Source organism: Enoplosus armatus, chromosome 1, assembly GCF_043641665.1.
Source record: "Enoplosus armatus isolate fEnoArm2 chromosome 1, fEnoArm2.hap1, whole genome shotgun sequence".
In the NCBI taxonomy this organism is placed as follows: Eukaryota; Metazoa; Chordata; class Actinopteri; order Centrarchiformes; family Enoplosidae; genus Enoplosus; species Enoplosus armatus.
Window position 1 is genome coordinate 25,916,930 of NC_092180.1, and position 23,879 is coordinate 25,940,808.

The 23,879-nt window shown below is 41.8% G+C and overlaps 2 protein-coding genes across 2 annotated transcripts in view; one reads left to right on the forward strand and one right to left on the reverse strand.

The window, feature by feature from the left end:
• itfg1 (integrin alpha FG-GAP repeat containing 1) overlaps positions 1-18,190 on the reverse strand; it is a 127,398-nt gene extending 109,208 nt beyond the window's left edge. Inside the window, exons 1-6 of the mRNA XM_070916967.1 lie at positions 18,013-18,190; positions 17,612-17,696; positions 17,307-17,437; positions 15,594-15,651; positions 15,144-15,221; positions 14,927-15,021 (exon numbers count right to left, since the gene is read on the reverse strand). Of these exons, the coding sequence (XP_070773068.1) occupies positions 14,927-15,021; positions 15,144-15,221; positions 15,594-15,651; positions 17,307-17,437; positions 17,612-17,696; positions 18,013-18,190 (625 nt within the window). The remainder of the gene's footprint in view (positions 1-14,926; positions 15,022-15,143; positions 15,222-15,593; positions 15,652-17,306; positions 17,438-17,611; positions 17,697-18,012) is intronic.
• Positions 18,191-19,950: 1,760 nt separating this feature from the next.
• phkb (phosphorylase kinase, beta) overlaps positions 19,951-23,879 on the forward strand; it is a 93,311-nt gene continuing 89,382 nt past the window's right edge. Inside the window, 2 exon segments of the mRNA XM_070916845.1 lie at positions 19,951-20,030; positions 21,435-21,521. Coding sequence (XP_070772946.1) covers positions 19,976-20,030; positions 21,435-21,521 — 142 coding nt within the window. The 5' untranslated portion in view covers positions 19,951-19,975.

Consider the following 23,879-nt stretch of genomic DNA (forward strand, 5'->3'; position numbering starts at 1 on the left):
TTGGGAAAGATGCATACATAATTGAGGTATATAAATGTGTTTGTGTGTGGGAGGGAGGGGTTGCGTAACAGCAACAGGGATTCAGAGCTCTAAGTGGTATGTCATGTCGCCGGATAATTAAAGACATGCTAACTGTGAAGGCTGGAGCAACGGCCACGCTAGGCATCGGAAAACACACGGCAGAGGGAGAGAGACTGAGAGCAGATGTTAAGGCCATCCAGTTTTCAAGGTGCATCTGAATAAAAAAAAGGTGTACAAAACAAATCACTACAAAGCAAAAGCATATTAATCCTTTAATTGCAAGAGAGGCAATCTATAATCACTTGATTATTTCTTCCGCGTTCCTCCGCTGCTCTTGCACTCTCTCCCATGTTTCTGTTTGGTTAAATTGTCTCTTCCCTACAAATGACACTTCAAAAAGCACACCGTCACACCCACATGAACGAGCACATGATGAGAAGGCTGCATAAAACACATGCACACCCGCCCCCACACTGCATGGCTGATTTCGGCACATTATTTAAATATCTGTTTGTGCATCTGCGTGTGAATCTCTTTGTCATCGGGTTGCGATCCAGCCAATCATCTACAATCAGCCAGTCTTTCCACACTAAGAGAATAATTGCGTGTGTCTGTTGCTAATAACAGGGTGTTAAAAACAATAACTGCCACAGCTCAAGTATATTAAAAAAAACAACAAGCACAACAAGGTAGACTGTAGCACAGACCAGCATGCTGCAGAACTGGGGAGGTACTGTCGGTCTTCTTGCTGCTTCTGTTGGGACAAATATCAGCATGCCGCGCAAACGTTTGATTGGCTCTATGCTGCTTCTATCAGGACACAGATGAGCTTGAAATGAACTGGTGAGGGCAGGTGTTTACTGGACGCATGTTGGCACCGAAAACATAAAATGTGCCTCATGTGGATTAAAACATCTGCAACCACTTGGGAGTGTGCTGGTGAATGTTTTTTTTTTTCCAGTGTGAGACTAAAAAATAAAAACTGTCTTTCTCTAGAACTTATACCTCATTTACACATTCATACATAGAGATCTGCAGCCTGTTGCACCAGCTTAACGTACGTTGATCATCAAGTCTCATGCAGCATTCAGATAACATAGAATATTATAGAAAAGTGCGTTTGTCCATCTAACGTCACCTAATCAACAATTCACAGATAATTTATCAATCACCACATGTAAGTACGGTCATAAACCATGCTGATAACAACATCGTCAAAGGTCTTCACAGCTACTAGTTTATGTTGCAGACAACCAAGTTGTGCCAGTGGCAATCTCAAGTGAATGGAGCACAAAAATCACACTTATGGTAACTGTACGACACAATACTGAGTGCATATTAGTGTCATCATAAATGTAAAGTGATGTTTTCAATCACAGTCAATGGGCTCTCTACCAGCACCCTACAGGTCATCACTTTAGACATTTCCTGCACCCCATTTCAATTAATTGTTGGGAGATAAGTTAGATGACACGACAGAGGGGAGAGCATTAAAAATAAAAGTGGAAATGAAACTTGAAGGGTGCTCTCAATCAGACTCAAGTCATTTCAACAAGTCATCACTAGAGTCAAGTCTATGTTCTCTGTATCCATTCAGGAGGAACATGAAAATTCCTGGGGCACACTTTCTCCCCCCACTTTCTAATCACAAAACTTTGGTTTGGTGAAAGCATGTGATGTCTGTTTGGGATCTTCAAACTGGACTTCATCAGCCTACATTCCAACATTCTAGTAAATATAAACTTGCACTTCCTAATTAAAAAAGTGAAGTAAAGTGAGTTAATCCAAGTTGATACCCGGATTTAGACGGCTTTTCTGGAGAGAAGAGAAGAGAAGAGAAGAGAAGCAGAGCGTGGTGAGATGAGCGGTCCTTGAGTTATTCATAGCCTCTCCATCAGATTTGTTAAGGGGATTGGAAGCAATTTAAAGGCCTCCGCTGACTGTTTGACTCGAGCAGCATTATGTCTCTCTATTCCATTATGTTGAGACGCAGTGTGGGGATAAAGACCAGGCTTCCTATTAGCCTCTGTATAAACAGATAGGGTGATGCTAGGCGGGTGCTAAGTCTCGGCAGAGAAGGAGAACTCTGACATTGAGGAGAACAGACAGCAGCAGGCGAGAGCCTGTACTATCGCCTCGCTTTGTCTCACTATCACCTTCCCTCTATCTGTTTCTCTCGGCACACACATACCCCCTTATCTGCCCTACTCTGTGGCCCAGGACACTAGCATCGTTGCTGTGGATCAAGAGGTGTTATGACTCTGAAGAACAGTGCGCTGAGAACAGTCACAGGTCTGCAACTCGAAACAAATGAATGGGCACATTAAAGGCACAATTTGTGACCTAAATGTAAAAAAAACAGGCACACCACCAAAATTCAAATCACAGGAGTGGAACCTGCCAGATAGACTAATGCTAGACATTTACATCAGTAAAGTTTGAGGAAAAACAGGCCTTTTTGGAGCAGAAATCCCTCAATGAGCATTGGCCCAGTTCTCAAAAAGAATGCCAGGAAATAACATGAGGAACCCGCTTTAAATGTGACATTCATTTTTTCTGTTAACTTTCAATACGTTAAATGGATAATGTTACTAAAACTGGTGTAATTTTTTTTTTACCTCACTGTAGTGACTAACTAACTGACAAGGCCTCTCCTCCACAGAATCCGGTTGTTCTCCTCCATATAGAAACAGATTATTAAAGAACAGTAATGCTGCAAACCCAAATTGGCTAAAAGAGCAGAACAGCGAGGGAAGGAGGAAAGGGAAGAGGGTGGGAGAGTTGGTGTGTAGAGTTGTAGCTAATTACTCTGTTCACACCAGTCCCCTGTTACTCCCATGCCTGCCACTACACACACACACACACACACACACACACACTACACTGTACTAACCCACACACACTATCCGTTCCTTTGTCTTCAGCACTGAGGCAACAGCGAGCCTCCTCGATGTTCGCTAAAATGAGCAGTCATTTTATTCTGCCAGCCTGTGCTTGCAACCTTCCAATTAGCAGCTTATTAAAAATGCTGGTGTGCTTTTATGGAGCTGTCAGGGCTCGGTTAGGCCTCACTACTGACTCACAAGAAAAGTCAGGTCACTGAGTCATCCAAGGCTTACATAGCCAGTTCATAGACAGTTGCGGGGATGAGCGAAGACATGACCGCTAGTGGCATGTTGATTCCACGGTGCTGGGACTATATATTGGAACGGGATGACTGCATGACTCCTTTCATAACTGAACTCGTCTCTCTTCCTTGCTGCTCTGTTGTCCTTCCCTTCACCTGCTCTCTAGCACTGTGTCATACAGAGGTAAGGGCAGCCAAGTGATACAGTAAGTGAGGATTCAGTCTGTGGTCCAGACAAAAAGCAGAATTCTGGTCAATAAAGAGGGAAACACTAAACATGACCCCTCCCCCTCTGCGACAATCAGTAACAAATAGGCCTTAAACGTGTTAACAACTGTTGCTGTAGTTCTGTGCTGCTCTATGTAATTTGCAGGAACACAGCAGGGAGCTGAATTGCTCCCCTGGATTCCCACAAATTTTGAAAATCTAATCAGCAACGTCTTGGATATCATACACCATATAGAGGTGAACAAATGAACAATGCATCCCCCGTCTATTCATTTTGAAAATGCAGAACATGATGACATTCATTACTTAAATTGAAGATGAAAAACACTTATGAGGGAAACTCAGCGACTCATGTTTCCCTTTTAAACTTCCTCTCTCTCCTTCTTTTCCCTGATACTTTTTTCTTTCTAACCCTCCTTCACACTCCAATATCCAATCCATGTCCACACTTTTTCAGTCTAGAGGGGCTATCTGAGGCCAACAACAACAGTAACAGCAGCAGCAGTATTACCACCCCCTCCCTGTACCTGTAAAAGGCCTTGCAGCAGCAGTGGCGGTGGTTTATCCAGGCTGTAGTGCAGAGTGGATCTGACAGCCAGCACTGCGGCTGCTGCATTAGTGTCTGATGGGCTATGTGTGTTTGTGCATGTGTACTGTCACCTCACTCATCTTCACCACGCTCCAAGACATTACGGTTGTGTGCTTCTGTGCGTGTGTTGGCGGGGCAACAAAAAGCAAATGTTTGGCACGAAAAAAAAAGGTGCGACAGAAGAGGATGAGGGCAGAGCACGAGAGAGGGACGGAGGAAGCTACAGAAAGGAGGGAAAAGATAAAGAGAGGCAGAGAGACATGAAGAGATAAAGTGATAGAAAGAAAGACACAGACAGAGCTGATCTTCTCTTTTCTTCATTTCTCTAATGCCTCTGAGCAGGTTATTTCTTAGCTTGTTACTCTGCAAACAAGTTGTGATTCCTTTCCCCTGTTGGCTGTCAAAGGGATATACATGCACACAGATACAAACGTACACACACACACACACACACACACACACACACACACACACACACACACACACACACACACATGCACTTTTGTGTGCTCTATCCCCTCTGGGTTGCTTAGGAGATGGGCTCAAGGAAGGCCGCCATGCTGACTGATCTCATTGCTCTGTTTATGGGGGTTAGGGGACAAATGTCCACTTTGCTGAGTTGTTTGTGCGTGATGGACTTTCAATGAGGCAGACAGTAATGAGGCACAGTGAGAAGGTTGAAAGCACTGAGAGAGTGCGCCTGGACTTGCTTGTTGTTGTGTTTGTGTGTCTTGCGTATGTTTGTCCTGCTGTAAGCCATCAGTCAAGCCCTCGGTGTCCGTCTGCATGCATCAATTTGTTCCCCCCGTCTTTAACCCTCGGACTGATCCATGTCTCAGCTGGACAGAGGGAGGGCCCTTGGCATTCTGAAGGAAATGTCACAGCCGTCACCAGTGTAACAGATACTGTGCCTCCAACAGGCATTGGAAGGGTCGCCTCACTCTCAGCTGGGAGGGAGCAGGCGATAAGGTTAGTCTGAAAATATGTAGGCCTTCAAGTCCTATCTACTGAGATCTGGTGCTTGCTTCAATGCATATTGCATACAGTATGTACAAAGAGATATGGATGCCCAAAATCTTACTGTTCACCCAAAGAAAGCAAAGCCAAATCAGCCAACGTCAGCGATCACAACAGCTCATACAAAAAAATGGGACTTATGTGACATTTGGTCTGTATAATGAAGTGAAGTGACATGTCCTGCCAACAGACACACTCCTCTCCATGCACAAGAGTTTTTTTTAGAATTATAGTTGGTAATGTCCCTTCTCAGACACTTGTCAAAGTGAGAAAAGGCAGTAGTGCAGCAGGCTTTAAATAGTTTCCAGCCTTGTGTAAAACCTGGCAAAATACAGCCAGGACAACAAGGAGAATATACTCTTTAAATCAATCGAGACAAACCTTTTCTTACAAGGGACAATGTGTCTGGTGATGGAGTACAATGATGCAATAAAAAAAACGCATTATTTCTACAGCACTTTTCAAAAGTGTGGACAAAGTGCTTCAGGAGACAAATAAAACTTAAAAAGTTCCCAAATAGGGCAATAAATATGTGTAAGACAGGGATACAAGGAACGTACATTTAGTGTGTGTGGTGAGCCTCTGCAGCTTTGGAGAGAAAAAAGCACATTGCTGGCATGTGCTGCAGGTCTCTTGTACCTTGCAGACGAGACCGCCTGTGCAGATCAAGAAGAGACTTAAAATATGATATTGATTCTATGAGGCTGAGATTCTCAGGAAGGTCGTTCCAAAGCTCTAACACTAGTGCTAACAGCAAAAGCCTGCTAACCTTTAGCCTTTCACAGTGATACAGGAATAGTTTGGAGGTGTCTCCCTGAAGACTTCAAGCAGCAAAGACCACAGGCTCACATGGAATAAAAACATATATAACCGGACACCAGTCGATACAAAGCCTAAACGTGACCAGTAAAACCAAACAAATCTTAAACCAAGCCAACCAATGACAAGATTCTTAAATGGGTGCATGTGTAGTTGTAGTTGGCCAATACAATCTTCACGAGCCACATTATTTTCTCCCAAGACAGCAGTGAGGGCCACGTTAAATGAACGCATTTGCAATCTTCTCTGTATCGCTGAAATTTAGTATTGATTTAAATGTTTTAATGTTCCTCCACATGACTGGACAAGCTTTTCAGTATGTTTCTCAAAATGTATGGCGAAATGCAAAAGTGTCCCTTTTAGAGGTGTGAGAGGGGACTGTGTGGGGTTGGAGCCAAAATCTTCTCTGGCCACCTCCATTGATATGTAGCCCTGTCCCTCTGCTAGCAAGGAACCATTGGACTGTGAAACAAGCTTTTCGGAACTTGCCCAAAGCCCACAAAGACGATTTACTATAGTGTCGAAAGAAGGAGCAGAAGAAAACCTTTAAAAAAAAGTACATTTGTACTGCTACCTTGTCGGCTGAGAGAGAACAGCCAGGGTAAGCTGTGCCATCACATACACTTCACTTGTTAATGCAGTGAAATATGACAGTCAATTTTTCCCCCTCAGTTAAAATGTCTGACAGAGGCTGAGAGGGTTGAAAGATTCTCCTCAAAAGATGCTTTTCTCTTTCAGAGATTTTTCTTCCCAGAGGCTACACCATGGCTGGCTTGGTAGCTTTGTCACAACATTTTCAATAAAGAATGAATGTGAATGCTGCCAGTCAGTGTCATGGCAACAACACTGATTTATATGAATATACACACTCAATACTGCAACCAAACGCTCAAACATGCACCTGCGTGTACTGCTGTGTGTACACACCGATGTTAGCTCAGACATGCGCATATGCACAACTATTACTCACACAAACACGTACAGGCACATCAATAAACTGTACTTCACACCCTGATGTTAGTTCTGAGGTCTGCACAGTCACATTAGCACACCCAACACCCTCCCCAACACAACCACCACACACAATTAACACACACACACTCAGCTAAAATTCAGAATCCAGGCCAGGAACAAAGTGAAAAAGCTCTGCAGAATAAATCCGTCTCTAAGCCAACATGTAGCCCTACTCCACACGGTGTGACTTCCACCCCGATCTATCAAAAACGTCTCATTCACAAACATGGCAAAACACACCAGCGCAGAATGGAGCAATGCTATTCCCGGAAGAAATAATCTCCTAAAACCATTACAGGGAACAACGTAGGTGCAGTAGCTGTAGGGAGGATTATGGCCAAACCCTCTCTTATACATACACACAGACACACACACTTTCCATCCTATTTTGCTCACTTTCTTTATGCTCTACATGTGTACGTGTAAATAGAAACTGCTCACGGAACTACTGTAACAAGCACAGGAAAGCTTGTTCCATGGACTGGAACGAAGTGTGTGTGTGTGTGTGTGTGTGTGTGTGTGTGTGTGTGTGTGTGTGTGTGTGTGTGTACAGGACGTGCATCAGCGGAGTGTGCCAAAATCAAGAGTGACGTGCACTGTATTAGCCCTCAATACACTGTCTAGTGTATGTGTTAAATTTACAGAGGGCAGATTACATATTAAGATTGTTGTAAAAAAAATGACAGCGCTTGTCAAGCCAACCATGTTTGTGCCTGTAAAACCATAAAACAATGGCATGTCTTGGTGTTCCGAAGGTCTAAGTCGCAAACCAAGAAACCGTGACACCACAACATCTTCAAATCCAACCAGGGACCTTTCCTACCTATCTTCCCACACTGTTTCACTCATCGTTCAGACCCTTTGGTCTTAACTAGCCAGTAAAGGCAAAGAGTGCCATAGTAAGACTAAGGGGTTCTACTGGTGTGAACCTTGCAGCAATAGTGCGCAATTGTATTTCTCATCAAAACAATCCATACGATAACCATGTGCCGTTAAATACCACCGTAGGGGCATAAATGAAATGAAAGCAGAATATAAAATGTGGTCTACCTATATGGTAGTATAGGTTATACCTAAAATGGTGTAAAAAACGGTAGTTTGGCCAGACTGGGGGAGGAACGGACGGTTCTGAGGCAGTTATTAGCTGAGTGAGAAGTTTAATTGATCTATGAGTTTTCATGGAACCGCGAGAACTGTTTTGAATGCGTCCTTCTCTAACACGCCTGTTGATTTACACTACAATAGAAACTGCACATGTAGCACAGGGGTTTCTATGGTTATTTTGCACCAGTCTGCTGGTGCATTTTACCAGCAGATCTGCCATGCGTAATTGTGGCTTACTAGTGCACAACATCACTCCGGTTAGAGACTGTAGATGCAACAGATATCTGCTGACTTCAGATGGCTGTGAAGAGAGTCATAATGTAGAGGGACCTTCAGTAGCCTACTAACTGTCGTGGATTACAGAGATGGTAAAAATCACTCATTAATCTTTATTCTGCCTCGCTGGCATTGATGCCATAACCGGAATAAAACTGGGTGATCACATGTCAGCTGGTTGACGTGGTCATAAACTGTAAAGTATTGGGACACATCTTCTGGGAACCATGAATGTCTGTACCACATTCAAATTTTATATATTGATTATATATCATGGATGATATGAGAAATTTTTACTGGATTTCTGAACATTTGGACCTACTGGCGGTGCTAGAGGAAATCTCAGAGGATCACCAAAGTCAGTTGGATTCATCCACTGGGCACCATGAATGTCTGTACACAATGTCATGGCAATCAATCCAATAGTCATTGCAATATATCAGTCTGGGACCAAAGTGGTGGACTGACCAACAGACAGACTGACACTGCCATCCATTTTATTTTTTGTTTGACAAAATCAGAGATTTTTTACAAATACCTTGTTGCAGGTTGTTGTAAATGAAACAGAAACGAGTCACATCAACATTTAGAACTGCCCTTTGTACATGTCCGTGTAGTTTTCTTCTAGACAAGGGAATTTATTTTGGGACAGAACACGGGGAGACCGTATAACCTCGGGCTGCGGTCACAGCGCTGTGCGTATCGGAGAGGAAACGCTCTGCCTCATTTATTCCTATTATTCATTTATCTGCAAAAACACCTGTGCTTACCAAAATAAACACAGCATCTCTTTTGCCCGTTTGACGCTGTGCCAGCTTTCCTGGAGGTGGAGATGCTACAAACGACACACCTCAAAGGGCTGGCGCATCACACCAGGCGCTCCTAACATGCCTGTGAGCTTACTCCAAATCTCTGTAAAATGGGAAAATTAGAATGTGTGGAATAGCGGTGAATGCAACTGATGTATTAATGAAGATGTAGGCTACATGTGGCTGTGGGTGCAGAGGGTTTAGCACTGGGATGTGTTCCTCTCTGTTTTGGTAGAGAGGGAACGTGTAAAGACAGTTGTTTAGATCCTTGAAAATAAGCCCAAACTAATTATGTTTTCTATCCACACCATGCCAGACTTTTTCTCCACTGGAAAGTGAGCTTTTCGAAGTGGCTAAGATTGTGTGGATGGACAAACATGACTTTTTAAAAACACTGGCCTATTGTTTGTTAGTTTGTCAGACTGTCACAAACATGTCCAAAGTATTTCCACAAGTCAGACAGGCCTAATCACCTAAGATTTTCTCTGCGATCTTTCATTTTGGGTCTTTATAATTAATCACATAACAAAGACGCTATCATTGACATATCTTTGTTTCTTTTGCAAGACAGCTGCACAAGTATGTAATACAGTTATTAGATCAAGAGTCTCAGTGCATCAGCCCATGAATGTTTTGGGGCAGTGAATCAGGCTGCCTGTCTGATGGGGCTTTATTTATAAGCCTGTTTGCTGTAGTGCTCATGTTGATGGTAGCATATCATTCAATTTAACTCTGAAATAGGTTTATATATGAGAGCTCCCCTTGGATTATTGGATAAAAAGGAACAGAAACATATGCTGTAAACTCACTAGTTACCCAGAGAGAAGCAATAAAACACCATTATCATTATATAATTATTACTATTATTAGAAAGATTATTCAAATTCCTGTGATAGCCTTCCTCACTGGGGGAATGTCTCTCTCTGTGATAGTGCCCTGATTATCAAAATGGCTATTAAAAATGTCTCACTCTGTCATCCAAATGTAAACTTAATCCCTGTATAATCAATTCTTCTTCTTGGCCACCCTTGTTAGGTGGCAAATCTGTTCTCTTCCCCCCCACCAACACCACATTATTAGTCAGACAATCAACAAGCCACTTCGACACAGAGCTAGTTTAATTGGATGCTGCACAGAGCATTACCATGCCCGTTGCCTAGCAATGACTCCTTATGCCAGCATTGCTGTCTTTGTGCATGTTTTTCCCAAAATGGCATCTATAATTACTTTGCAATTACTACCTTTTCCCTCAAACCAGTTTTTATCATGCTCCTGATAGCTTCCTGCCTAACGGTGCTCTTTCTGAATTGACATGACGTGATATGGCCCCTGCAGGTTACCATGATCCAGTACTGGAGACGGATCGAATACAGGTGAATACTCCCAGTGTATACCATTCAAATGATAAGAACATCTCCTGTGGTCAATTGGCTTTGATGATTACTGGAGCTTTGAGGGCTATTGAAGCACCTGCTCACCTCAGCCATCTATTGTATAAATCTGAACCTGCGGGCTGGCCAGCAAAAGCCGCTTTTCTGCTAATTAGTTGTCACTGTGGCGAGACGGAACCAGAACAGAAAAACTACATCTACAAAGCCAGCTCAATGCTTAATGATATCTTTGCTTTTGTGGTGCAATGATAGCAATATACTGTACATACAATGTTTTTCGTGGCACTATCAAACCAGCTTGAGGTGACTGGGCCAAAATGCTGAAGACGTGTTTTACTCTCACAGAGGAAAATCCTAGTGGATCTGTGAGAAGGGCTGCAAGCCATGTTCTCCTAAACTTCTCTTATGCGATATTTTATCCAGTCTTTGTCCCGTCTTTCCTTACGCTCTTGACTCCTGTCACTATATTATTGACTGAAGTCAACTTCCTTAAAGAGGCCTGACATCCCTCAATGTGTAAGGCCAGAGACAAAATAACCGGGAAACAAAAGAGCACAAGCACAAAGCCGTTACGAATGTGTTGCTGTTAGAGACACTGGCTGGAGGAGCACGATAGTAACAAAAGAGATTATGAGCCATATGCAGTATGTTGCTGCCAGGTTGGCTGGCTGGAGGGTCCAATAAGAGGGCTAAATGAGTCCTTGACACAGGCCAGGAAACAATTCCAGACATTTTTTTTTTTTGCTGGCAGTGCTGATATATTGAGGTCGGCCAATACACTACCATGAGACTGTTTACAGCTATGACACTGGACTGAGATTGGAGTTGTGACACGGCCCTGAAACAGCCCTCATCCCTCCTTGGACCAGACTAACAAAATACCTCACGGTATTACTGTACAGGTAGGTGAGAGAGGGGACACTTGGAGCTTCCCAATTGTGAATCATTGCTCAAAATGATGAGAGAAAAGGTGTCCCATTTAAGACCGCTTCAATTTAATGGTATTTCCGTTTTATTAATAGCCTTAATTTGTTTCGCTTTCTTGTGTTTTCATGTGTTACATGACTTTGTCCTGTGATTGACTTTTGATTAGTCGATCTAGCCAGGGCCCTTCCCTGGGCAGTCATTTTAGACAGACACACTCATCAAGATGGTCAGAAACGTTGTGCCGCAGATCCTCTATGAGGCCCCTGTGCGACTCAAATACATTTTTGAAACTTTCTCCTTTTCCCCTGTTTATCCAACTTGCATTTATATGGTCATTTAGTAAGTAAGTTGTTGTAGTAAGTAATGTTGAGCTGTAAAGTATTGCATTTTCCAACTCTAATTTACCTTAAAGTGGCTTACTAGCAGGACCCAGATTGTCTTTATAACTCTCTCTCTCCCTGCTTAAGCCACACTGTGATGCTCCAGCCGGTAGCGCTTAGAAGAGCAGGTGGTCACAGCAGACAGAGAGCTGAGCCATGCTGAAGACTCACTCACCGCCTTGCTCATCCCCCTCCCACCCTTCCTTTCCCCTTTATCTTTCCTACCATCCTTTTCTTTCAAATCATTCATCTTCTCTGACTCGTCTTTATTCCTCCATCACTTTCTGCCTACTTTCCTCTTCTCTATCCCTCTGCCTCCATCTGGATGCCCCCACAGACAGTGGCAGACAAAGAGTCTGACATCCACCAGATGTACAGCCACTGGTTCTCCTCCTCTCGCTCTGTTGTTCCTGCAGCACATTTACCCACACCAAACTAAATGCAGCTGAATGCACTTAAGGACATTCAGTGATCACTTTCCTTGTGCTGCGCAGCCTATCAAGAGACTGACAGACAGGCTGACATGCAGACCATCCCTCTGACTGACTGATGAGTTGCACCGTGCTTGATAAAGCAGTAAAAACCAATGATGCCCAAACAAAAATCTGTACTGAAACCAAAACACCAAATATTGCTACCAGGATTTCTGCCACAAAAAGTGGAAGTTTATTGACTTTGTCTTAATCCCCTAACAGATTAAATATGAATTAAAATCTGCTCTGGTTAAACTGTGACAGCCCTAGGAATAAAACCACACGGCACAAAAAGATACCTGCAGTGAGTATGACATGACTAAATCCTCTCTGATTACCTTAAACACAAGGATTAGTTTCCAGAGGAAAAAAAAAATCCTCCCATAAGTCTAAGTGACAGCGCTACACTTGGTGGGCAGAAGGACAGAAGTGAAATGCTGTAAAACAAGAACGGGGCGATTTCTCCATTCACTGGTGAAGAAAATGGCTGTTGCGTTCTCTCTCAGTCAACTTGAAAATTGGTGGCATTAAGTATGTGTTTTGGCCTCTTGTCTGGTTCCTGGAGTTTCCACAGGAAAAACTTCAGAAAGCTATGCCTGTTAGTTTCAAGTACACCACCTGCATCCTCTGAGATTTTTCTTACAAGAACAGAGGTCAGCATTGGTCTGGAGAGAATCAATAAACCAGGCACCATCTAGCCATTGTCACGGGGTGTGCTTTGGTTTCTACTGTACCTGTACTCTACTTCTATTTTTTCCACTAAAAGTAGTGGGGCAGAGCGACCAACCACTGTATCGCTATCTTACTTTCTCAAATGTTTCTGGAGAGCTGGTCAGTGGGGTGGGAGCTGGTCTGGTGCTTGTCTCGTTCACTATTGCTCCTACGCGACGGTCCTCGTGACCAAACGTTATTAGCCACTTTTTTCCATTATTGTCTGTCCCACAACTGAACTGCACGTGCCTACCCTACCAAACATAAGCACACAAACATGACGTTTGTTCTGGTATCCAAAGCAATGTCTCCTTTTCATTGACATATATCCAAAATGTTCCGGTAAACAGTAAAAACACAAGGTGGAACCCAGAACCAAAGCCTTAAAGGTTCTTCAAAGTTTAGGTTATGGGAAGCTTCAGGTTCAGGGTCTCACAGTGAAAAAGAGCTATTCAACTGGTAAGGGTTAGTCCACCCATAAGGTCTTCTTACTTCGATGCTGCAATGTTTGATGCATTCCTGGAGTTCACTTCAGATAAAGTGTTATTTGTTAGCTATCAAACTAGTGTGTGACTACTGAGGCATGTCTGTGATTGCAGCTATGATTGTGGATAGGGACACATTTTCATTTCTGGACTGATGGGACGACTATAAAGTTGAACTGAATAAAAAAACATTCAGGGAAAAAAACTGTACGGTGTGTAATCAAAAAACATATCCTATTCTTCAACAGTGCTGTAGCTTCAATTTGTACGTTAGTATGACAGTTAGTAAGCAGACTACACTTGAGACTTTCTGGTATATAGCTTTTGAAAAGAGACCTGTATGATGCCAAAGGCATGTCGATCCTTGGAGGGTCTCATGTAATTAAATGTGCAGAATTACATCCCTTTTCAAAAACGGCCTCCCAAGGTGCTGACACCCCAGAGATTATGTCATTTCAGCACGGTTGTTCTTTGTTCCATTTTTGTTTCCTGTATCTCAATCCAGAACTCAACTGTCTTTTTATACCTTTATACCTAGCATTCTCCTAACACATTAATAACACTTGTTGTTGCTCCATGTGGGGTAACACTGAAAGCCCATAGTGGAGGAATAAGTTTCAAAATAAAAGAAGGTGGCGAGGATTTAGGTCAAAGTTGTAATGAATCAATGGCACAATGTGCATCCAATAAAATGAAGTGCAAGGTACACAGTGGGGTCTAAGGGGAGGTGAGTATGTTTGGTTTTATAGCTATGTGCATTTACACATTCAGTGTTATACAGAGAAGCTAAATGTTATTAGTCCAGGCGATAATTTGGTGTAGACTTTGTAATAACTCCCCTAATGTCTTGAATAAGGACATTTTAGTCACAGTCACTTAAACCTTGTCCTTCCACCTTGTCCTCACTTCATCACCCTGCTGCCCAAATACAGAAAACTTTGTTTTAGAAGAGTTTCGGCCCATCAGTAATGTCAGAAATATATACAGCTAACCAAAGAGCTGGATGATTAATTTAGGAATTGAGTTCAAAGAATGGTCAGCCTGAGACGATAAAAGGAAACACTTCCCAAGATAGGAAAGAAATTTCTTCTGTTTATGTACATGGTTTTATTTCACACTTGCTTTGGCAATGTAAATATCGGTTTCCCGTAAAGCTCCTTTGAATTGAAATGAATGGAATTAGACAGGAATTTCGGTTTGTTTCCTAGAGTGTTTGAGGGCAATTTGTCATATGTGCTTGTGCAGAAATGCAATTTTAGCCCAATAGTGAGAGGCAGAAGAAAAAAACAGAAGAAAGCTTTAGCAGGTAATATGGCCACTTAGCCTACGAAATCTGCTGTTAAAAAAGTAAGAGGTTTTGTCCATTTTAAAATATGGTTTCGGGACAGTGTTCAAAATATACATAGCTGAAAATACAAAGATTTGATAACATTGCTGTGTGATGGGTGTTGAGCACAGCTTTCCTGAAGAGTATGCTGTGTGCTGAGAATAAAAACCCAAAGCATTTTACATTTGTTTCTCATGGTTACACATTACTTAAACATCACTGACTCACCAGCGGTGAAGTCCTTGTTGAGGTCAATGAAAGCGTTAGAGTGAGGGATGCGCATGTTGACAGGTGTACTCAGTGCATTCCAACATGCTGGAATCCTAAAAACCACAAGGCAACAGTGGGATTTAAAAGCTCCACATTTTAGAGAGTAATTCAAGGTATGCGAGCATTAGAAATAAACATAGGCAATTCTAAGTGAGTCTGAGAATGATTATGTTACCTCTTGGCGAGATAGCAGACTTCGGTGGATTTGGGGTCGGTGGCTCCGAAAATGTCTGGTATCATGTCCCCATTGAAACTGTGGGAAGATTTATGTTTTCATTGAAATTGAATCACTTCATTATAACGTTTTAAAATTGATGTGAAAAATATGTTGTTCACATCAATTTCCATGAATAAGGAGGCAAAATTTAGCACAGGTGTATCTGATAAACTGGTAAGTCTGTGAACAGTACATTATGCTGGCATCTTGAATCTTATCTAAGATATACAATAATAAAAAACTGATCACACGTGTGTTTTGACATGGAACAATATTTTAAATACATGTTTGATTGGAAACACTCAAATCTAGCTAAAACATAAGACGCTTTACTTTTTCTACAACCAGCATTATAAGCAAAATATTCCAAATAGAGTTTATGTAAACACCAATCAGATTGATACTTACTCCATAACAAGAGGTTGATCTCTAAAGGTCTTGTTCAGCCTGAGCCACCCACTCATATCTGCAGAAAATGAAAAGGCCCTGAGTTACGCTTGGTCTGGCAAAAACACTGCATTGAAAATGAGTGGGTAGGTTTCCTTGGTTCTAATGTCAACAGCTATGAACAAAGTTTCATGAAATATTCAGATGGGCACAAATCTAATAACGGCCTTAAATTGAGTTTCAGTACAAATTTGAAAACACATTTCACATAAAACCCTGGCTGATGATGAAGAGTTTCTACTGAGGTATTTTAGATTCTTTGTTTTTGGTATTGGTATATGTTTTAATACCATTTTGTTTGTTAACAGAAATAAATAAATTACAACCTTTGAGTTTGTAACTGTAATTAAAGTATTTGACATCACTGTGATGCCGTTAATGGTGCACTTTAAGTTACTGACCACTGATGCCAAACAATATATCACGTATGTACACCACGCTATGGTAACAATACATTAAAGTATGGAAAGTAATTTTACATTTGTCTAGTCAATGTTCGTCATTCTGGATTGAATCATAATAAGCTTTTTTTACAGCACACATTTTGACTTGTCATAGTAGGAAGATTTTACTAATAACATTAACAATGGCTCCTTTCTATTCAAGGGTCCCAATAAACCATAACGGTATGACAGTGAGCGGGCATGAACAGTACTAGGACCCAAAAACTGAAACAACTAAATGGAATTCAGCCATCATTAATATTATTACTTACCCCTGTGCTTTTCCCACTATGACATGTCTTCTGTGTAAAAGCTCCATGGGAAGTAAAAGGGGGCATTGTAAAGATTTTGAGGGAGCCTCATGCTTCCTAACTGCTTTATTGTGTTCATTTAAACCAGCGATTTAAATCAACACCTCAAAGGTGTTAAACTTTAGGCCCAATAGGCCTTTTTCACAGCAGACATTTTGGCTTGTCATAGTAGGAAAAGCACAGGTGTTACTAATAACATTAAGGATCGCTCTATTTTAGTTAAGTGTCCCAGTAAGCAACAGTGGCTCACTGTGGCAGTATGACAGTGAGCAAGTGTGCATAATACCAGGACCAGCTAAATGGAATTCAGCCATCATTCAATTTATTATTTACACCTGTGCTTTTCCTACTGCGACATGTTACAATGTCTTCCTTGAAAAAGGCCTATCTGCCAGAGTTTTACACACTAAAGGCACAAGGTGCTCTTGCTGTACAGACAGTGGATTTGACATGTTCGTTGATGAGCATCACCTGATTTTATTTTCTTCACAGTAAAAAGTCTGTCTATAACAATTGAACTTTACACGTGGTTTTATCTTCATCATTTCCAAATGAATCAGATTCATCTACCCTCTCCACAACAGACATTCTCACATGTCATTACAGGAGAAGCACAGGTGGAACTAATAACATTAACGATGGCTCCACTCAAGCAATTTCAGCAATTAGTGTTGTTACTGGTGTTTGACAAAGTCAAAGTGTCTGCTGTTAAGAAGGTCTACTCAACTTTCATCTGCACATTTTCCCGCTGATCACTTGCACCCACCAGGGGGTTTGTAAACCAGTGAATTAGTCAAATATTTCTATCACAATGTAGGGCATTTAAAAAATTAGACAAATCCTAAATCCAAGCTCAATCCTTCATCAGTGTTCTTTGCCCCCCACCCGCCCCCAGCACCCACTCCCTGTTAGCACTGTACCTAATGTCTGGTTGTGCCCCCAAAAGATGAAAACGCTTGTTAAGTTGGAGTTGGTCTGAGCTGTAAGAAGGACATCCATCTGAGAGTCTCCATCATAGTCCCCAGGAACCACACTGGTGATGACGGTGTCCCTGAACAGGAAGATTGTCCGTTAAAATGAGAGCCAATGACATGAACTACTCCCTCCTGAAGAGTAAACACAACCACCCTGAAACGTGAGTCAAACTCCTCAGTACTGACGAACAAAAGGAAATGAGGACATCACATGGTACATATATGTAAATAGCACTGAAAGTCACGTATACCTTGGAAAAACGTCCTTAGTGATGTGCACTTTGGGCTTGAAGTAAGGTGGTTTCGAATCAGCCAAGAATATCACCAGTTCAGACTCTGGAACGGGAAGAAGCATCTATATTAATTCAAGCTCATTTAATCTACACCACAATCGTTTTCATAAAGATAATGCAAATCATTTAAACACAGAACCATATGTTAGGAACGCAGTATGGGTAAAACCCTTATGGTATTATAGCGGTGAATTTTCGTCAAGGTAACATTACGCTTTTATCCATTGTTATCGCGAATTCCGTAAATTAGAAATTAGCATTACTGCCACATATTTTTAAGACACTGACGTTATACATATTTCGCTCAAGCGTTTAACGTTAATAAGCTCATACGACAGTGTACTGAAGCAGTGACATACGCTCTCTGATAATGAAGATGTCTGTCTGTTTATCCGAGTAAAAATCTCCAAACGCTGCCACCGTCCCATAATTTTCGGCACCGAAAAGGTCAGCTGTTACATCCTGAAGAGCAAATGTGTTATACTGCCCCGTAAAAATGAACAAAAATGCCAAAATATTCAATTTGAACATCCACATCCTTCTGCTGGTGCAACTCCTCACAACAACACCAACTGCAATACGGCATACAGCTTTACGGCAGGGTGAAATAGCAGCTTCTTTTGATTAAATGACGCACTACATTAAATATACATGTTACATTTTGTTATCTAAATTGCTATTTCCGTTGTATTAGAGAGAGATGGAAGCAATACACTGAAATACGGGTAAACTGCAATTCTACAGTTTTCGTGTTTACGTTAGTGTCGTGATCCCGGGTAGTTTGACAGTTGACAGCTGTATCAAGTTAATGAGAGTTTGCTAGAGCTGAATCGGAAGTGAAGGAAGTTTACCTTCAGAATAAATGCGCAACATTCATCAAACTGGAAAGTAGGTATAGTGGACACATTGTACCAAATATAAGTCATTAACGCTCATTAATAAGACGTGAAACTTGCTAAACTGTAATGAATTGTTTAATAAAAGGCCACGTCAACTTCTCACATGTATGTTGTTCATAACGAAGGCTGACTGGGAGCCTTCCTGCCTGTTGTATTTTGAAGGAGCATACCGGAAATCCTTTAACTTTCTAGCGAATTTGACACAGTGTAAACATGGCGAGCCTGGCAGACGTCGGCTGGAAACTCCTGGAATTCAAAGCCCGATCAAAAAGATCAGGTCTGGCTTATTACTTTGCATGACATCGTACAGTGTGACGCGCCCGGTTGTTTCTGTTGTGCCAGCGCTTGTGTGAGGCTGTCAGTGTTTCCACTAAATTTGACTTGATCTTGCCCATTTACTTTGCCCACTGCAGTGGCGGTAGAAGCATGAAAGGTCAGAGGTGTAAATGTGCAGCACTCATGGGCTATTTTAAGAGCCTCGCCAGGTCTCCTCTCGCCGTTACATCTCGCCTGTGATTAGCTGCCCTGTGTGCCCTGCGTGAGGTGTGAGCAGAGGGCCTGCCATTCTTGCACTGGTGCTCAGCCTGGCACTCGAAGGAAGTTGATACCATGATAAAACGTTGAAGGTTGTTATACAATGTAAGGATAAAAACATCACAGCTACTGTTATGTGTCACCACATGTTGGAGCACCACTATTGTTAAACACCTGAGAAAAACATAATAAACTATGATCAGGTCTTTCCAAACCCACTCTCTTTGGGATACCACACATTCCCTATAAATCCACATGTAGTCTGCTGTTCTACCTGTACCTTTTTGGCTATAGTAATCGTTTTTGTGCTAAATACAGATTTCATAACATTATACCTCCATAAATCATGGTAGTGTTATAATAACTGCTGGGTTTTTTTTTTTTAAACTCTGTATCTGCTAAAAGGCAGCTTGCAAAAAGAATGGAAGGGAGATCTTGCTGCAAATATTATGACTTTCCTGTTAATTAAAAATGTAATTAAGTGCATCTGTTCTCCCAGTCAGCTGTACTGCATTCTGAGACCATAGCATTTTGAAGTAAATGTTATGGAGCACAAAGGGCAATAATCAGTCAAGTAGTGTCCTAATTTAGTTCTGTAGCCATTCTGCCAAAGTCCTTCTCATAATTACATCACCATCACATAGCAATTCATCATGACTCTGTATCTCTCAAGGGTTAAAATAACTTGCATTCCTAAGCAAATACTGCTAATGTCATTTGTCATTTCCTTGCATGTTGTTCGTGGTCATCATCACCCCACGGTGTAATTCATTGTTGATTCATGCATGTCTGAAATCTAACTCTGTGCTACTAACTCCTTCCTGTGAACTGCTGTAGATTTGTGATTTAGCTGAGAGAGACGATTGGCCTTAATTTCGCCCTTTTGAGAATGGCCGGCTCAGTGGCTGCGATTGCCCGGCCTCATCGGAAAGTTCACAGAATCGGTAAGTCCTGGCAGCGGATCTGAGGGGAAACAATGCAGTCGGCCACACACACAGAAGGCCAGAGAGGACACGGGGGTAAAGATCACATCATTACCTGGACATGAGACGCTCATTGTAGTCACGACGTAATTATTTCATGATCACAGGAACACAATGTTTGTCTTCATATGCTGTGAACTGGAAATCACAAATAGGCTTATTTCTCCATTTTGTCACCGTCTGGAAATATTTTGTGAAGTTGACATATGCATTTTGATATATTGTTTCACATTGGTTACTTTATTTCCTCATTATGAGGCAACCAGTTATGTTTGGATAACAACATCATTCTTTTCTGATGATAAAACAAAACCTAAAAGCTCTCTTGGGCTGTCGGAAAACCTGATGTGACAAAATAGCGTAATCTTACCCATACTGTTGACAGTGTGTCTGCTTTATGTTGCTTAAGCTATGTAAATAACCTTCTTGCTCCTCCACAGTTGGCATGTAAGACCTGGAAGTGACACAAAATAAATGGACAGTATTAATGCAGTCATAGCATTCTGCATCTGTAATAGTGTCAGAGGTTGGTCATGGGATTGTTTAAAACCGGGCCAAACAATGACGGCCCACATTTGTCTGATCTCATGTTAGAAATTAAAATAGGAATATTGGACTTCCTCTATGCTCTTTTAAAGTGTTATCTTTAAAAGGAGATGGATTGGCTTTGTTCCCTGCAACTTTTAAGCTGATGGAAATTATGCTAATTTCAGCCAGAATGTGAATTTTTCAGTACCTGTGGTATTGACCCAAGGTCGAACCTATTAAAATGCAAATCTCAGCAAAGTGAAAAGTGTCTGAAAATAGAGAAAGTCTAACAGATAGGGGTTTCCCCTCAAACTCCTGCTCTCTCTCAGCTCAGAGGAAAATGTAAAGAAATATCTGGTGGCAAGCTACATTGCCATTTGAATTTTTACCTCGGGGCCTAAATATTGTTTTGTGTGCTGGGCCCTTTGTGATGTGATGTGTTGCAGTGAAAAACAGAATTTACTGATGGCATGTGTCTATTGTTATTTTATTTTATTTTCTCTGCTTCTTCCCTTTGAAGAAGGAAATAAGAACATTTTATGACAATAAACAATGAACAACGAAGGCATTCACAAGCTATTGCTAACTGCAGATCTTTGTTTCGTCTACATATTGGACCGTATGAAATAAGGCCATTATCTCTAGATTGAAAACAATGAAGAACCATCATGTAGGCATTAGGTTAGTGAAGATCAGGAGACATGATTGAGCCTCATTTTTAAGAATTTTTTAAGCATTCATGAGACAACCAAGGCATGAATTTTGGAAAAAGATGTCAGTCAATATTCGGAACAGTGACACGTAAAAATGGTGTGTAACAGATGTGCCCCTCCTCAGGTTCCATCTATGAACCTCTCAAGCTGTCCATTCTCCAGCGTGAGGATGAGCCCCTATGGGAGAAGCTGGACCGCTACTACAATGCCGGTAAGTACACATATTCACCATTGATAACCTATTAATAGTATAAGGGCGGGGGTCAGCTAAAATTTAAAGCAGTAGGTATATAATGCAAAGCTATCTGAAACAAATGACACTGCTGTGAACCACCAAACCAACAGTTTTACCAACAGTTTAAGTGCAGCTGGATAGAAAAACTGTTCTTGATACCGTGTTCTCTCCTGAAACGTGGCCACACTGTTGAGCTAATCTATGCGACTGTAAAGCAGCAGTTGTTTTGTCACTGCCAATGTCCTCAGATTGCAGCCTTTGGGTATTGTGATTACATCTTGCAGACATACTGTATTGTTTCGAGAAAACTTCTTCTTGCCTGGAAAGATTAAAGCGAGGCATGGGGATTCCCCGGTGGTACAGGCACAGAAACATTTACCCAGCATGCACTGACCTGAATTTAATTCCATGCAAAAGGTGCCCTGGCTTGGCACTGCACTGATCTCAGCTGTAGTAGTAGTGTTTATGAGAGGGAAGCCAGTGAGGGATCACGTTTGAGTCGCTGCACTGGATAATCTTACTGGTTTCAGGGATTTTTCCAACAAGGACAGCATGAGCCTTTGCTTGCACTAAGTCCCGGGCCAGGACTCAAACATATTACCAACGTCAAACAAACATACAGAGTGGCCACACTTTTTCTTTACCGCACAAGTCCCCTGGAGCCGGTTGCACCGACTGTTCTTCAGTTTAAACTGAAGCTAGTTATAATATTAACATTTTCTAAATGGAGATTGTTGCATCACTAAAATGAAACTACATGCACAAACTAGTATGTAGAGATGAGTTATTACCAAATATTTACCCATCCTGCTAGGTGCAACTGTTGCGTAGGCGGCTGAATCGACAGACAAAGCCAACACAGATATAGAATGACCTGTTTAGATTGCGTATATTTTGCCACTTGATTAAAATGCTGTTTGACAATGATGTGAACATCATGCGTACATTTACAAAAGGTTGTCTCAAGTCACCAGTTAGAAACTAGCTCGTCGTTACTAAGAACTAAGGAAGGACACAAACTTAGTGATGGATTTACAAATGGCTGCTGCAGCCCAACCCAGGTGACGACTCTAGATGTGTAATCAGTGAAGGAGGCTCCAGCCTCACTGCAGGAGAGATAAATACACATTAGTACTGATTAATAAATCACCTGCAGCTGTGACTGCAGCACCGTGCCAGCCAGCGCTACCTCCCCAGCACACATAAACACACAGCTAAACGTATAGCGCCCTCGAAATCAGACTTCACTAAGAACGCCCCTATGGATGTAAACAAGGTGAAACCAGCTTTGCTACAGAGGTGAAGAGATTGAGTGAGTGTGGTATGAAATATCGCTGTCATAAGTACCTGTTTGACTGGGCCATGAGGCTGTCAGACGGTTGAACACCAAATTTGAAATGCTAGTATACCCACTTCAAATGGCGATCTGTTTGTTTAATGATAGACCTTTCTCATGGCAGTGGTTTGGACGTGTCATTTGGCTCAGTCGTGCCGGTAAGTAATGCCAGCATATATCTTTACTAGCCGCAACAGCGTGTGGGTGGTAAGGTTTTCAAGTGTCTGTGTGTGTGTGTGTGTGTGTGTGGCATCATGTCAAAATGTGGTCCTGGAGACACCTGCTGTAGCAGGAACTACCACAGAAGCAGTTTTGAGTAGGTTTTATATGTCTGTCTGTGTGTCTGTGGACACATTTTGTCAACGCGATAGTGTCACAACCGGGCAAGATGCAGTCATGAAACTTTACAGGTGTCCAATTGAGATCGAAATGAAGGCACTGTTAATGGTCGTTCTTAACGGATGTTTGTACTCATGTAATAATGTAGTCATGACTACTGATGGGTCAGAACGTCAACATGTTGACGGCTGTAGTGGTGTAATCACAACATGGTCTCTAGTGTGTGTTTGGCTTTTTTTTTTACAGTACAATCAATACAATAGGACAAACACACCACTCATGCTAAGCAGAGAAAGTTGGGTTTAGTGCAGAAGGCAGGATCATGTGTTTCCTCTGGCTGTGTGTGGCTCTTAGATTCGGGTAATACAGCTCAGGATGCTGTCCCCAAGGATCAGTGCTGACTTTGCCACTGTGAACATAAGCTTGGCTTTTCTCAGTTGCTCTTGTTGAAGTCACAAAGAATTACTACACAGTACAGCAGACAAATCTGGACATGCTCTTAGGAGGAATTTCTGAGCTTTTAGTGCATTCATATGTTGTTGTTTTGTACTGTTTCTGTTCCTTTTCAAGACACGTGATGTGTAATCATACATTTTTGATAAGCTTTTGAAAACTTACCTTCATTTATAATTACTGGTATGCAGTGCTGTAAAAAAATG